Source organism: Carlito syrichta, unplaced genomic scaffold (genome assembly GCF_000164805.1).
Source record: "Carlito syrichta isolate Samal-C Ts95f unplaced genomic scaffold, Tarsius_syrichta-2.0.1 Scaffold131954, whole genome shotgun sequence".
Classification (NCBI taxonomy): Eukaryota; Metazoa; Chordata; class Mammalia; order Primates; family Tarsiidae; genus Carlito; species Carlito syrichta.
This window is the reverse complement of record NW_007076050.1, coordinates 107,026-122,869: the sequence shown is the minus strand read 5'-3', so window position 1 is coordinate 122,869 and position 15,844 is coordinate 107,026. Positions and strand designations below refer to the sequence as shown.

The window sequence follows — 15,844 nt, the reverse complement described above, 5'->3', positions numbered from 1 at the left end:
AGTCAGCTTCCTGCTTTCTGGGCACTTGATATAATCTGAACCACATATCTGCTTTGTATATATAAATGTATAATAAAAGGAAATGTTTCTTCCAATTTGTCTTCATTCCACTTTCCCATCCTTTCTGCAATTATGTTTCCTTAGGTAGTAATAGGTCTTCAATATCCCCATGCAACCAGTGGAAACTTCTTTAGAAGAGAAGTAGATTATTTTCTACTAACCATGCATTTTATTGCTTTCCAAGAAAGTTTCATCCTGTAGGTCAACATGGTCCTGAGGCCCATGGGTCGCCACATTTTCCTCAAGATACCAAGACTGGTTCTCATCAAAGATCAAAAATAACAAGGCAAATTCCCGGTCCATGTCACTTCGTCCTCCATGGGGCTCCAGAATGCCCTTTCGGCAGACAACCAAAGGCCCTACCAGGCCACTATACATGTCCTGAAAAAGGAAGGAAGTGGGCAAGAAGAGAGAAAGAGATGGGGTTGTTCCTGGGTAGCAGTGCTTTGCAGGGAAACAGGTTCTCATACAAGCTTACTGTGCCCCCCAGCAATTCTCTATAATGTCTTACATTTGAATTCATTCAAATGTTTATGTCATTTGAATTCATTCTCACAACCATCATGGGACTTAAATAAGATATGCTATCTAACCTATGCTTTAACTAAGCTAAAGTATTCATTGATCTCTAAATCCACCAAGGATTTTCACAACCTACTATCTTTTTTCATGGTGTTTTCTTTCCCTGCAATGGCCTTCCCCCACCATATTCCTTATCTGATGGCATACTATTATTATGCTTTCAAGACCCAGAATACATGTACCTTCCATAGTATGCCTTCTCCAATTTCCCTCTTGCTCAACTAGACTATATTATTTGTAGGTGAAAAACGTATCGTACATTTGTATCTTCGAAAGAACCAAGTAAAATGTCTAAAACGTAGTAGGCACTTAGTAAATAATTGTTGATGACTGGTTGGAGATATATATAGATAAATAGATAAATTAATTTTCCAGATAAGAAAACAGAGACAGAATGACTTATCTAAAGTCATTCCAAAGGTGTGGTAGAACCAAATTTGGGACTAGAAGCCCAATCTCCAGACAACCAACCCCAGGTCTTTTGAATGAGAAAATATTGCCTTACAGAATCCAAAATGAAAAGGCAAGGGAGAAAATCTTCAGGACAAATATTTTCTTCATCCCTCTTCCTGGCTGTTAAAATAAGCATAGCTTTTGAAGAATTTCTTCCATGCCTTAAGCTGTAGTATCTCATGAGTGGGTTTCATACTACACCTGGTCAATAGTTTCTTTTTACTAGGTATTTTGCCCATTTCTGAAACCTAACTCTAGACAATCAATCTTGTCTTTACCTTGATGGGATCCACTGCAGAATAATAGATCCAGGAGACACAAGCAGAGTCATTGGGCCCAGGACCAGATCTCTCTGGGATGTTCCATTGGTAAGTGAGTACCTCACCTAGGAAAGGATAGAGTCAAAAATTTATCTCAACTCTCAGGTATCCCCAAGCCCCAGCACCTTTAGGATATTTCACCAGTCTCCATTTTATTTTTGTGACTTTTCTCTTTTCCCTCTTGGGACACCCTCAACCATTCTTTTTTACTCTCTCTATTCTTAAAGGCCCAAGTTCAATGCTCTGGTAAGGCAGCCCTGCTACTATTCTCTCTGCTAGTAATGCTACTCCCTTTTTGGCTCAGTTTTGGTCTATTATTCCTACTGCTGCTTCCTAATGGTAACTGTTTCTAGAAGGCCCTGTCTCCAACTTCCTTCTATTCTCTTTCCACGCTCTCTCCATGGAAACTTTCTGCCACCTTTCTGAAGTCAATTACAAACTATGCATTGATGACTCTCGAATACTTAGATCCAGCCAGACCCCTCTTGTTGACAAGCTCCAATCCCAAATTTTCAATTAGATTTTGGGCATCTTTTAAAGATTTTCCTGACAGCACCTCAAAAACTGAAATTTTTAAAAACTCACCTCCCTCCTTTGAAAATCAATCCTATTTCCCATTTTGTTTTCCAAGTGTCTAGAAATGACATTATTGCTCTCTTACTTACTGAAAACTTTAATCTTCTTTTCTTCCACACCTTTATACATTCACCATCCACCCAAATGGCAAACCTTATTTATTCTACCTAAACAATGCACTTTATAGCCAGCCCCTACACCTTCTAGTTCTGACAACTCTGATCCTATTTAGACCTTTGTTTTCTCAACCTGGCTATTACAAAACCTCCTAATGTGTCTCTTTGCATCCAGTCTTGCCCTCTCAAGTCTATCTTCTAATTGGTGCTATACTAATGCTTTTTTATAACAACTTTAGTGAAACATAATTTATATAACATACAATTCATCTATTTAAAGTGTTCAATTCAATGTTTTTAGTATATTCACAGAACTTTGTAACCACCACCACAATCTACTTTAGCACATCTCCTCACCACCAAAAAAAAAACCTGTACAGGAAGAATCGCCGGACCCCAGCAGGTCGAGGCTGCGGTGGCCGGGAGCGGCCACTGCACTCCAGTCTGTGTTACAGAGTAAGACTCCAACTCAAAAAATAATAATAAAAAAACACCTGTACATTTCTCACTCTTTATCTACCCACCCATGCCCATAGCAATCTACTTTCTATCTCTATAGATTTATCCATTCTGAACATTTCATAGAAATTGAATTGTACAGTATATTTTCTTTTTTATATATTTTATTTTAAAGATGTGGGGTACAGTTCAGGATTGAGTATACAAGTGGATTAGGATAATGTTTTCCTAGTCCACCAATGTTGTAATGTATCAGTACTTAAATACTTTTTATTGCCACATAATATTTCATTGTATGACTATATCCATTTGGACATTTAGGTCATTTCCACTTTTTAGCTATTTTGAATAACGCTGTCAACATTTGTGAAAAAGTGTTTTTGTGGACATAAGCTTTCATTTATCTTGGGTATGGACCTAGGAGTGAAACTTTCAAGTTATATAGTACTCTGTGTTTAACCATTTAACGAATTGCCCAACTACTTTTCAAAGCAGCTGCACCATTTTGCAACCTTGCCAGCAGGATATGAGCGTTTCAATTTCTCAATACCCTCATGAAAAAATAATTATAGTTTGCTTTATAAATTTTTTATTTTAGTTATACTAGCAAGTAAGAATGTTATGTCTTCGCAGTTTTGGTTTGCATCTCTCTGATGGCTAGTAATATTAAACATCTTCTCTTGTGCTTATCGGTCATTTTTAATATCTTCTTTGGAGAAATGTTTATTCAAATCCTATACCTATATCATCATTTTTAATAGGGTTATTTGTTATTGTCAAACAACAAAGATCTTGAGCTATAATTGTTTATATATTCTGGATACAAGCTCCTTATCAGATATATAATTGCCAAATTTTCTCACATCTTTATGGTGTCCTTTAAAGCATAAGAGTTATTAATTTTGAAATAGTGCAATGTATTTGTTTACTTGTACTTTTGGTGGTGTACCTATGAAAGTATTGTTTAATCCAAGATTATGAAAATTTTCTCCTTTGTTTTCTTCCAAGAGAAATTTTATCTTTTAAATTTATGTATTTGATCCATTTGAGTTGATTTTTATATATGTTGTAATATAAAGGAGCAATTCCATCACTTTTCATGTCAATATTCAGTTATCCCAGTGCCATTTGTTATTCTTTCTTCATTGAATGGTCTTGGCATTCTTGTTTAATATCAAATGATCATAAAGGTGAAGGTCTATTTCTGGACACTCAATTCTTTCTTTTTAAATTTTTTAAATTTTAAAGATGTGGGGTACAATTCAGGGTTAGGTATACAAATGTTCATTATGCAAGTACCCTTGCTGACTAGGTATGCCCCCCCCCACTCCCCTGGCAGTTTCCCACTACTGCCAATACCTTTCTTGTAGTATTATAATTGTTCAAGATCCACTTATGAATGAGAACTTGTATGCAGTTCTTTGTTTCTGTGATAGATCATTCAGTATTATAGACTCTAAGCCCATCCAAGTTGCTGTGAAGTTCATAATTTTGTCCTTTATGGCTGTGTAATATTCAACTGTGTATATGCACCATATTTTTAAAATTTTTATTTTAAAATTGTAGGGTACAATTCAGGGTTACGGATACAAATATTTATTGTGCAGGTACCCTTGTTGACAAGGTGTGTCCTCCTTTCCCCAGGCAGATATCGACTACTGTCAATCCCACCTCTCCGTCCCCATTCCCCACAGTTTCCTGCTACTGTCAATCCTTTTCTTATAGTATTACAGTAGTTGTTCAAGGTTCACTTATGAGTGAGGACGTGTGATACTCAGATCTTTGTTTCTGTGAAAGATCGCTCAGTACTCAGTATTATAAACTCTAATGCCATCCAGATTGCTGCAAAGTTCATGATTTTGTTCTTCCTTATGGTTGCATAATATTCCATTGTGTATATGTACCACATTTTTTTATTCAGTCCTTTTTTGTTGAGCAGCACAGTTGGTTCCATGTTCTTGCTATTGTGAACAATGCTGCAATAAACATACATTGCACCACATTTTTTTATCCAGTCCTCTTTCAATGGGCAGCATGTTTGGTTCCATATTTTTGCTATTGTGAATAATGCTGCAATAAACATGCATGTGCAGGTATCTTTTTTATAGAGTGATTTGAGTTCCTTTGGGTATATTCCCAGAAGGTGGATGGTGGAGTTATATGGAAGGTTGGCTTTTAGATCACCTAGGAACCACCAGACTGTTTTCCACAGAAGGTGTACTAGTTTACACTCTCACCAATAGTATAGAAGTGTTCCCTTTTCCCACAACCTCTCCAGCATCTGTTGTTTTTAGAGTTATTGAGGAAAGGCCATCCTGACTGGAGTTAGGTGGTATCTCAGTGTGGTTTTAATTTGTATTTCATTGATGATTAGTGAGGCTGAGCATTTTTTCATGTATCTGTTGGCTGCTCATATGTCTTCTTTTGAGAAGAGTCTATTCATATCTTTTGCCCACTTTGTAATAGGGCTGCTTGTTTGGTTTGTTTTTTTTTTCTTTTCAGCATGTTTGAGTTCTTTGCAGATACAAGATATTGGGACTTTGTCAGATATACAATTGGCAAGTATTTTTTCCCAGTCTGTGGGCTGTCTCTCCACTCTCTTGATGATTTATTTGGCCTTGCAGAAGCTTTTCAGTTTGATGAGGTCCCACTTGTCTGTCTTATCTCGTATGGCATGGGCCTTTGGAGTTTTGATCAGGAATTGGTTGCCAGTTCCAATTTCCATAAGGGTGGGACCCTCAATTCTATTTTATTGATTTGTCTATCCTTATGCTAGTACCACAGTCTTAATAAATGTGCATTGTAGTAAGTTTAGAAACCAGTAAGTGTGAGATCTCCAACTTTTTTCTTCTTCAGTAAAGTTGTTTTGGCTATGCCATATTAATCTTTCCAAAACTTTTCTTTGTTCATGTCTCTCCTCTGTTCAGAAACATCTAATGGCTTTCTAATAGTCAAAGAATAAACTCCAAATACTTCCTCTAAGCACCTAAGCCTTCCCTAACTCAGCCCTGACCTATCTTGTCTGTTATTCTTCCTACTTCTGTAAAATATACACTGGCCAAACTTAACTACTTGTTCACCTCTGGACATACCCCATACTCTCAAAACTCTGTACCTTTGAACATGTTTTGTTTACATGGACTTCCTTTCAACTTCTCTACTGAGTTCCAGACTCCGTTATTACTTGGTCCTTCCATTCATCTAATTTTTGTCTCAAAGTCGACATATTCAAAACAAATCTTTAACCGCTCTTCCAAATCTGCACCTCTTTTAGTCTTACTTATCTGGTAAATGTGCCACCAATTATTCAAGCCAAAAATGCAATAGTTATCTTTGATTTATTTCACATCTTCATATCTCACATCCATCTACAAGTTCTGAATATCGACATGAAAAATATATCTCATATCTATCCACTTCTATTCATCTCCACTGCTACCACTGTAGTCTATACCATCATCTTCTGTCACTTGGACAACAACAGTAGCTACCTATCTGGTCCCTCTCATAACATGTGCTCTACACAGTAACAAATGTAATATTTTTAAAATACAAAGTTAACCATATCACATCTCTACAACAGCCTCCCATTATGATTAAAATAAAATCAAAATTACCTACCACGGCGTGCAAGGCTCTGCATGATCTCATTTTTTCTTGTTTACCTCTACAAACTCATTTTGTACTATCCTTCATCTTTCTCAGTATGTTAGAGTCACACTATCTCCACCATTTTCTTCAAATACCCTCTATTTCTGTGTCATGGTATTTGCACTTGACCGTTTCTTCACTGTGCAGAAGTGTATTCTATTTCCAGAAAAGCCTATTTAACCATCTTCTGAATAAACAACATCATACATTTTTATTTTTCTTCAAACCTCCTACCTTAGCCACCTCCCACTTCCACAACACTTACGGCCTTGCCTTGGATATAAATCAGAAGACTGAAACCATCAGAAGAGAACACTAATCACTCCATTTTAAAATCTACAACCCCTTCTTACTGTAAAGTGAAATCTGCAAACCTTTCTTACTGTAAACCTTATCCATAAGGGATACCTTCCAACACCCCCAGTTGGTGCCTGAAAGTGCAGATAGTACTGAACCCAATTGTTGTATATTGGAACACATTTCTGTTCATGTCTTCCATCTACAAATTTAATACCTTTTCCATTCTAACTAAACAGCACACAATGAGGCCATAACTTTTGCAGTTTGAGGTACTTCAGCAAAGCTAGCATGAATCTTGTTTTCCCCCTCTTTGCAAATTTTATGGATATAAGATTCATTGTTACCATAGATCTCAGCATACAATTTTTATTAATAATTCAAGAACTTTCATCTTTTCACTTAAAATAAGCACTTTATGGCTTCTTTTTGGCATATTTAAATTGCTAGCCTCACTATTCTTGTACTTTGGGGTCATTGTTAGGTAAAATAAGGGGTACTTAAACACAAGCATTGTGTTAATATGATAGTCAATATGATTGATGACTAAGACATATACACTGTGGATACACTGGACAAAGAAATGATTCACATACCAGAGAAAATAGTGTGAGACTGTATTATATTACTCAGAATACTGCACAACTTAAAATTTATGCATTGTTTATTTTTTGAATTTTTATTCAATATTTTCAGATTGTGGTTGGCCATAGATAACTGAATGCATAAAAAGTGAAACCATTCACTTAAAAAATTGTTGATACTCCCTATTTTCACTTCCATACCTTCTTTCCACTTTTTGGTCCACCTAACCTGACTTTTGTTGCCACAACTCCACTGAAATAAGTACTTTATAACATTTGTTTAAATACACTCAAATAACTTAGGAAACATGGACAAAAACTAAAGAAAACTTTTTAAAAACTATGTATGAACAAAATCAGAAGATCAATAAGTTTAAAAGAACCAAACAGAAATTCTGGCACTGAACAATATAACAATTGAAACTTAAAAATCACTAGGGAAATTTAATAGCAGATTTGAGCATTCAGAAGAATCAGTGAATTAAATGATAGGAAAATTGAAAATATCCAGTCTAAGGAGCAGAAGGAAATAAAAAGTGAAGGAAAGTGAACAGAGCATAAAGAACCAGTAGAATAACATCAAGCAGATTACTATATACATTACGGGAGTCAAAGAAGAGAAAGATAAAGAAAAAGGAAAATGCCTGAAGAAATAATAGATGAATATTTCCAAGATTTATTTTTTAGAAATATGAATCTACACTTCCAAGAAGTTCAAGTAACTCAAAGTAAGATAAGCTAAAGTATATTCACCCCCAAAGAATGTTACAATTTAACTGTTAAAAAAAAAATAGAATCTCAAAAGCTGCAAAAAAAGAGACTTGTCACATGTAGGATCTCAGTAAGATCAATAGCTGATTTCTCCTCTGAAACCACAGAGGCCAGAAAAAAGTGAGCTGATAGACTTAAAATGCTGAAAGAAAAGAAAACCTGCCAACTAACAATTCTATGTGACAAACTATTCCTTTAAAAATTTGAGAGAAATTAAGATGTTACCAGTTAAACAAACTAGAGGAAGTTTTGCACCACTAGATTTGTCTTGTAAGATACTAGAGGGTGATCTTCATATTGAAATGAAAGGTCACTAGATAGTAACTTGAAGCAATATGAAGAAATAAGACCTCCATTAAAGGTAACTACATAAGCAAATATAACACGAATACTACTGTAATTTTGGTTTGTAACACCACTACTTTTTTCCTACATAATTTAACAAGCAAATGCATAAACAATAATTATAGCTCTACATTATTGAGTACACAATGTATAAAAACATAATTCATAAAAGCAACAACATAAAGACAGGGAAAGCTGTATATGAGCAAAATATATATATTATTTGAAGTACAATTGTCATTAATTTGATATACTGTTATAAATTTAAAACAGTAAATGTTATTCCAATAATAGACACAAAGAAAAGTCTAAAAATATATATACAAAAGGAAATGAGAGAGGAATTAAACAGCCTCCTACAAAAAAAGCAACTAAAAAAATGAAAGTAGTAGAGAAATGAGACAATAAGTGGTATAAGACATACATAACACAAATAGCACAATTGTAGAAGCAAGTCTTTTTCTACCAGTAATTATATAAAATGTAGGTGGATTAAACCCTCCTTACGAAAGCAGAAATTAACACAATAAATTTTTTAAAACTTGACCCAATCATATGCTGTCTATAAGAGAATTACTTTAGATACAAAAACGCAAATAGATTAAAATGAAAGAATGGAAAATAATATGCCATATAATTAAGAATAACCAATAAAAGGTTGAAGTGGCTGCAGTAACATAAGAAGAAATCAACTTTAAGTAAAAAATTATTACAAGGAAGGAGCTTAGGATGGCGGCTAGTGACAATAGGGACTCTCCACGTGAGTAGGCAGGCACTGGTGGGAGCGTGAAGGTCCATCTGAGGGGATACACCCCCGGGTCCCCCTCTGAGGGCGACTGCAAGCTCCCATCGCCCTGAAATTAGAGCTCAGCTCCCAAGAACACCGCAGAAACGTCTGCTGCAGGAACGCTCCTGAGACAAGCCTGCTGAATTCAGCTGATTTCCAGCACCTGATGCCTGGTGCACATCATCACCTGGCATACCAGAGCGGCTAGAGCGGAGGATTTGATTTTTGGAGAAAGAGCATGGGGGAATCCAGAGAGAGAAATACATGCCTGATAAGGAGCAGCCCTGCCACAGCCATTTTCCAGGCAGAAATTTGCATTGCTCCACCCAACTCCCCCCACCAGTCTCCAATCTATTGCCTAAGCAACAAACAATTGCCCCAGGCTCTCACTTAGCATTGAATTAGGAGAGAGACCTAACAAGGTACTGGAAGGGGCTGCCAATGGCAACCCAAAGAGTTGATCTCTGTGAATGACAGATAAACTACTCAGGGCTGGATTGTGGTCTGTGAATGGCAGATCAACTACTCAGGACTGGGTTGTGGTCCAGAGGAAATATCCTGAAAGCACAAACTTCGGAGGGACCTGAAAGTGCTGAGTTCCAGGCACCCCATCCCCTACCCTGAGCCAACTGAGGGACAAAGGGTGTGGCCAGAAAAGGACGAGGAAGAACTCCAAAGAGATCAGTGGTGAGTCCTGGCTGACACAAACACCCTGCTCCCCAGCAATCCTCTGAATGTCAGACCCACATAACTGCCATGACTGAGAGGGGCAAACCTAGATGGAGCCTGGACATCAGTCCCAATAGGAGTAACCATTCCAGGATAAGCCTAGCTGGGGCAACCTCATGAGAGTTCATACCTGGGGAAGAGACTATCCTGTATATCCCCACCAGAGGTCTCCCTGACCATAGGAGAGTGGGAGGGGAGGACCACAATCTCACCCACCTCACTGCCCCTCCCCCTTCCCCATACCACTCCCTGAGGAAAGAGTGAAAGAGGTGGCTCTGCAGGGGAGATCTGATTAGAAGAACAACTACAGAGTCTGCCACAAGAGGACAGGTTTTCTTGTCTCTGTTTTTGTTTTTTGTTTTGTTCTATTTTGTTTTTTTTTAAATTTTCAATTATTTTTTAATTTTAAAAATTTCCTCACTGTTTGTTAGTTCATCCGTTTTTAAAATATTTTTCCTTTGTGCATGAATGTGTATGTGAGGCTTTGAACTGCATCCCCTCCCAACTTTGTTGTCTTTCTTTTTTTCTCCTTTTCTTTCTGGTTTTACTTGTCATCCTCTGTCTATGTGTGTTTATAAATCAGTATTCATCTTTTGATTTTGCTGTTGGATTTTGCTCTTTTGCTCTTCTGGGGTATATATATTACAATTTAAGAGATGTGTCAATATACGTGTGAGGTGTAAGGGTTCCACCTGAATCCCCCCACCATTTTTTTCCTATGTTTTTCTGTTTCCTTATTCTCCCCCCTTTGGTCTTCTTGTCTTTCTTCTCTATTTACTTCATACTAGGTATGTGTGTGTATGCTTGGTTTTCTTGGGGTTTTCCTGTTGTGGTTTGTTTCATCTCGCTTTGTTATTATTGCAGATTATTTTGTGCTGTGGGTTGGTTTCTGCTTTGCATCATCATATAGAGTGGTGGTGGGGAGGGGATCTCAGGAAGAACATACCACAATATGTGAACATGTTGAATTGCAAGTAGCATCTGATTCCTAGCACCCCGTGCCCCACTTTACTCAGATTTCAAAAAACTACAATAGACAGCAAAGCTTCCCATCCACCATCCTATTTCAAAATAGAACAAATCCAGAGCCTTGATCACGGAAGAATAGAGGACTGAGCAAACATCAGAAGGGAAAGCCTCCCCCACTGACACTGAATACCAGAACTAAAGAGAAAAAAAAACCAAACAAACAAGATATCTGTCACAAATAAGGAAAAGTCAAAGGAAGACCTCAGGCAATTCCAAGTCCACCAGAGAGAAAACTCCTGAGAAATCAGACCTTGGTGTCCAAACAATGGGAGTCACCAAATCACTGGCCCCAGAACACAACAGGGATCAGGGAATGGTTGGAAGGAGTGAATAAGACTCAAGAAAGACAAGATGCAACACTGAAAGAACTTGTAGCAGAGATTCTGGCAATAAAAAACTCCATCCAGGAAATAAATAACAAGATGACAAGCATGGAAAGCAGAATCAATCTAGCTGAAGAAGGAATCTCAGAACATGAAGACCAGAACATGGAATTAACCCGATCTGTAAAAAACATAGAAAAAGACTCTGAAAGAAGGAACAAAGCCTACAAGAGATGTATGATTATATCAAGAGGCTGAACCTATGCCTGACTGGTATCCCAGAAGAAGAAAGGGAAAATGAGAACAACTTGGAACAATAATTCCAGGAGGTAATACAAGAAAGCTTTCCCCATCTCACCAGAGATGTGACCAGCCAAGCACAAGAGATATAGATAACCCCTACAAGACATCAAATGAGAAGACCAACCCCTAGACACATATCAATTCACCTACACAAAGTAGGCACAAAAGAAAAAATCCTAAAGGCAGGAAGAGAGAAAGGTCAGACTACCTACCAGGGAAAACCAATCAGAATAGCAGCAGACTTATCAGCAAAAACACTACAAGCAAGAAGGTATTGGAGCCATATATTCAAAGTCCTCAAAGATAAGTAGTTTAAACCAAGAATTTCCTATCCAGCCAAGCTCAGCTTCCTCAGTGATGAAGAATGAAAATCCTCCCCAGACAACCAATCCCTAAGAGATTATGCAGCTTCCAGACCAGCTCTACAGGAGACACTTAAAAAGGTATTAAGCACAAAAGAAAGAAGAAAAAAAAAGAATCACTATACACTTACCAAGAGAACAGCAGAGCACAGAATCAACAGAGAATACAGCACAACAAGAAACTTGAAAACACATGCATACGCTAACCTCAAAGCCAAAAGAAAACAAGCAAGCAAAGAAAAAACTTTATAAGAACCTCATGACAGGGATAAGCAATCACATTCCAATAATCAGCCTGAATGTGAATGGAGTAAATGCACCACTGAAAAGACACAGAATAGCAAACTGGACAAAAAACTATGATCCCATTATTTGCTGCATCCAGGAGACTCATCTCACTACAAAGGATGCACACAGACTCAAAGTTAAAGGATGGAAAATGAGTTTCCAGGCAAATGGATCACAAAAAAAGGCAGGAGTTGCAATTTTAATATCAGACAAAACAACTTTAAGTTATCAAAAATTTAAAAAGATGGAAAGGGACACTACATAATGATAAAAGATTCAATCTATCAACAAGAAATATTCATCCTAAACATATATGCACCCAACACCGATCACCAGCATTTATAAAGCAACTACTAAATAAACTAAAAACAATATTGACTCTAACAGTATTATAGCAGGGGACTTGAATACCCCACTGACAGCCATAGATAGATCATTGAAGCAAAAAAATCAACAAGGAGATCCAGAATCTAAACTAGACACCTGACCAAATGGACTTAGTAGATACCAACAGATTATTCCACCCAACAACCACAGAATATACACTCTACTCATCACCACATGGAACCAACTCCAAGATTGATCACATCCTTGGCCATAAATCAAGCATAAACGAGTTCCATAAGGTTGAAATCTTGCCATGAACATTCTCATACCACAGTGGAATAAAAATAAATATCAAAACCAACAACACGTTCCCAAAGCCCACAAGGACATGGACACTAAACAGCATGATGTTGAACAACGAATGGATCATCACTGAAATCAGAGAAGAAATTGAAAGATTACTGGAAACAAATATAAATGAAGAAACATCTTACCAAAACCTCTGGGATGCCATGAAATCAGTTCTCAGAAGGGAATTTATATCTCTACGAAAACACATCAAGGAAATGGAAAGATCACAAGTAGAGAGCCTAACAAATCACCTAAGGGAACTGGAAAGAGAAGACCACTAAAACCCCAACTTTAGCAGAATAATCCAAATCACAAAAATAAGAACCCAAATTTGGAACATAGAAGACAAAAATATTATAGAAAAAAATCAACAAAACAAAAAGCTGATTATTTGAAAGAATTAACAAGATTGATGGGCCTCTAACCAGAATGACCAAGAAAAAGAGAGAGAAAGCCCAAATAAACCCAAGTAGAAATACAAAAGATCAAATCACAACCAACCTCGAAGGAATACAAAGGATTATCAGAGATTAATATGTACACTTTTATGGAAACAAACTTGATAACCTAAATGAAATGGAACACTTTCTGACATCACACAACCTCCCCAGGTTAAAACAAGAAGACATTGAGATACTAAATAGCCCAATAACAACCCAGGAAATTGACTGTCATACGAAGACTACCTAAACAAAAACCCTGGACCAGATGACTTTCCAGCAGAATTCTACAAAACATACAAGGAGGAACTGATACCAATTCTACTGAAAATATTCCAGGCAATTGAGAAAGATGGAATTCTCCCAAAATCATTTTACAAAGCTCACATCACACAGATACCCAAACAGGGTAAAGAGTCAATGAAGAAAGAGAACTACAAGCCAATATCCCTTATGAACATAGATGCAAAAATCCTCAACAAGATTCTAGCAAATTGGATACAAAAACACATCTCAAAAATCATCCGCCATGACCAAGTAGGCTTCATTCCCAGGATGCAGGGCTGGTTCAACATTTGCAAGAACATAAATGTCACTAAATACATGAACAGATGTAAAAACAAGAACCACATGATTATCTCATTAGATGCAGAAGAAGCTTTTGATAAAATCCAGCATCCCTTCTTGATAAAAACCCTCAAACACGTAGGTATAGTAGGAACCTATCTCAAAATAGTAAGCGCCATCTATGACAAACCCACAGCTTACATATTGCTAAATGGACAGAAACTGGAAACATTTCCCCTGAAAACTGGAACAAGACAAGTCTGCCCACTCTCACCCCTCTTGTTCAATATTGTGTTGGAAGTCCTAGCTCAGGCAATCAGACAAGAGAAGGAAATCAGGGATATCCAAATAGGAAAAGAGGAAGTCAAGTTATCTCTCTTTGCTGATGATATGATCTTATACCGTGAAAATCCAAGAGAATCTGTCAAAAACCTCCTTGCACTGATAAAGGACTTTTGTAAAGTCTCATGGTACAAAATAAATGTGCAAAAGACAGTTGAATTCATATACACCAACAACAAGCAAGCAGAGACCCAAATAAAAGCACAACTGCATTCACAATAGCCACCAAAAAAAAAATGAAATACCTCGGCATCTTCCTAACCAGAGAAGTGAAAGATCGTTACAATGAGAATTACAAAGCACTCCTCAAAGAAATCCAAGAAAACACAAACGAATGGAAAAATATCCCATGCTCATGGATAGGAAGAATCAACATTGTTAAGATGTCCATCCTACCAAAGGCAATCTACAGACTCAATGCAATACCCATTAAGTTACCAACATCATTCCTCTCAGACCTGGAAATGACAATATAGAAATTTATATGGAAACATAAATCACCACAAATAGCCAAAACAATCCTTAGCAAAAGAAACAAAGCAGGAGATATCACACTTCCAGACTTCAAACCTAACTATAAGGCTACGGTCAAAACAGCCTGGTATTGGTACAAGAACAGGCACATAGACCAATGGAACAGGATAGAGATTCCGGAAGCAAAGCCTCAATTGCTCAACCAACTCATCTTTGACAAAGCCACCAACAACAACCACTGGGGAGAGGAGAACCTATTCAGTAAATGGTGCTGGGAAACTGGCTGAACACATGCAGAAGATTGAAACAGGACCCCTACCTATCACCATACACAAAAATTAACTCTAAATAGATCAAAGACCTAAACATATACCTCAAACTGTAAGAACCTTAGAAAATGCAGGAGACACTGCTATGGAAGTTGGAACTGGTAGCCGATTCCTCACCAAAACCCAAAGTGCCCAGGCCATAAAAGACAAGATAGACAAGTGGGACCTCATTAAACTAACAAGCTTCTGCAAAGCCAAAGAAACCATCAAGAGAGCAGGGAGACAGCCGACAGAATGGGAAAAAATATTTGCCAACTGTATATCTGACAAAGGCCTAACATCTAGGATCTACAAGGAATTCAAACACACCAAAAGGAAAAAAACAAACAGCCCCTTTAAAAAGTGGGCAGAAGACATGAATAGACACTTCTCAAAAGAAGATATACGGGCAGCCATCAGACACATGAAAAACTGCTCAGCCTCACTCATCATCAGAGAAATGCATATCAAAACCTCACTGAGATACCACCTAACCCCTGTAAGAATGACCATCATTAATAAAACAAACAACAACAGATGCTGACAAGGATGTGGAGAAAAAGGAATGCTTTTACACTGCTGGTGGGAATGCAGACTAGTACAACCTCTTTGGAAGACAGTGTGCCAATTTCTGAAAGAACTAGAAATTGACCTTCCATATGACCCTGCAATTCCCCTATTGGGAATATACCCGGTGGAATTCAAATTATTCTACGAAAAAGATACTTGCACATGTATGTTTGTTGCAGCTCTATTCACAATAGCAAAAACATGGAACCAACCATGTTGCCCATTGAAGCTGGACTGGATAAAAAATGTGGTACATATACACAATGGAATATTATGCAGCCATAAAGAGGGACAAATATATGAACTTTGCAGCAAATTGGATGATTTGGAGTCGATCATACTCAGTGATTTATCACAGAAACAAAGAACTGAGTTCCATATGTTCTCACTCATAAGGTGACCTTGAACAATTATAATGCTATAAGAAAGT

General features: G+C 37.3%; 1 protein-coding gene across 4 annotated transcripts in view; it reads right to left on the bottom strand.

Annotated features, from left to right (window-relative positions):
• Positions 1–15,844, bottom strand: part of HEPH (hephaestin) — an 83,152-nt gene that overhangs the window by 10,069 nt on the left and 57,239 nt on the right. For all 4 annotated transcript variants that reach the window (XM_008049319.1, XM_008049320.2, XM_008049321.2 and 1 more), the window contains 2 exons: positions 1,374–1,480; positions 222–441 (listed from right to left, as the gene is read on the bottom strand). In XM_008049319.1, coding sequence (XP_008047510.1) covers positions 222–441; positions 1,374–1,480 — 327 coding nt within the window. The remainder of the gene's footprint in view (positions 1–221; positions 442–1,373; positions 1,481–15,844) is intronic.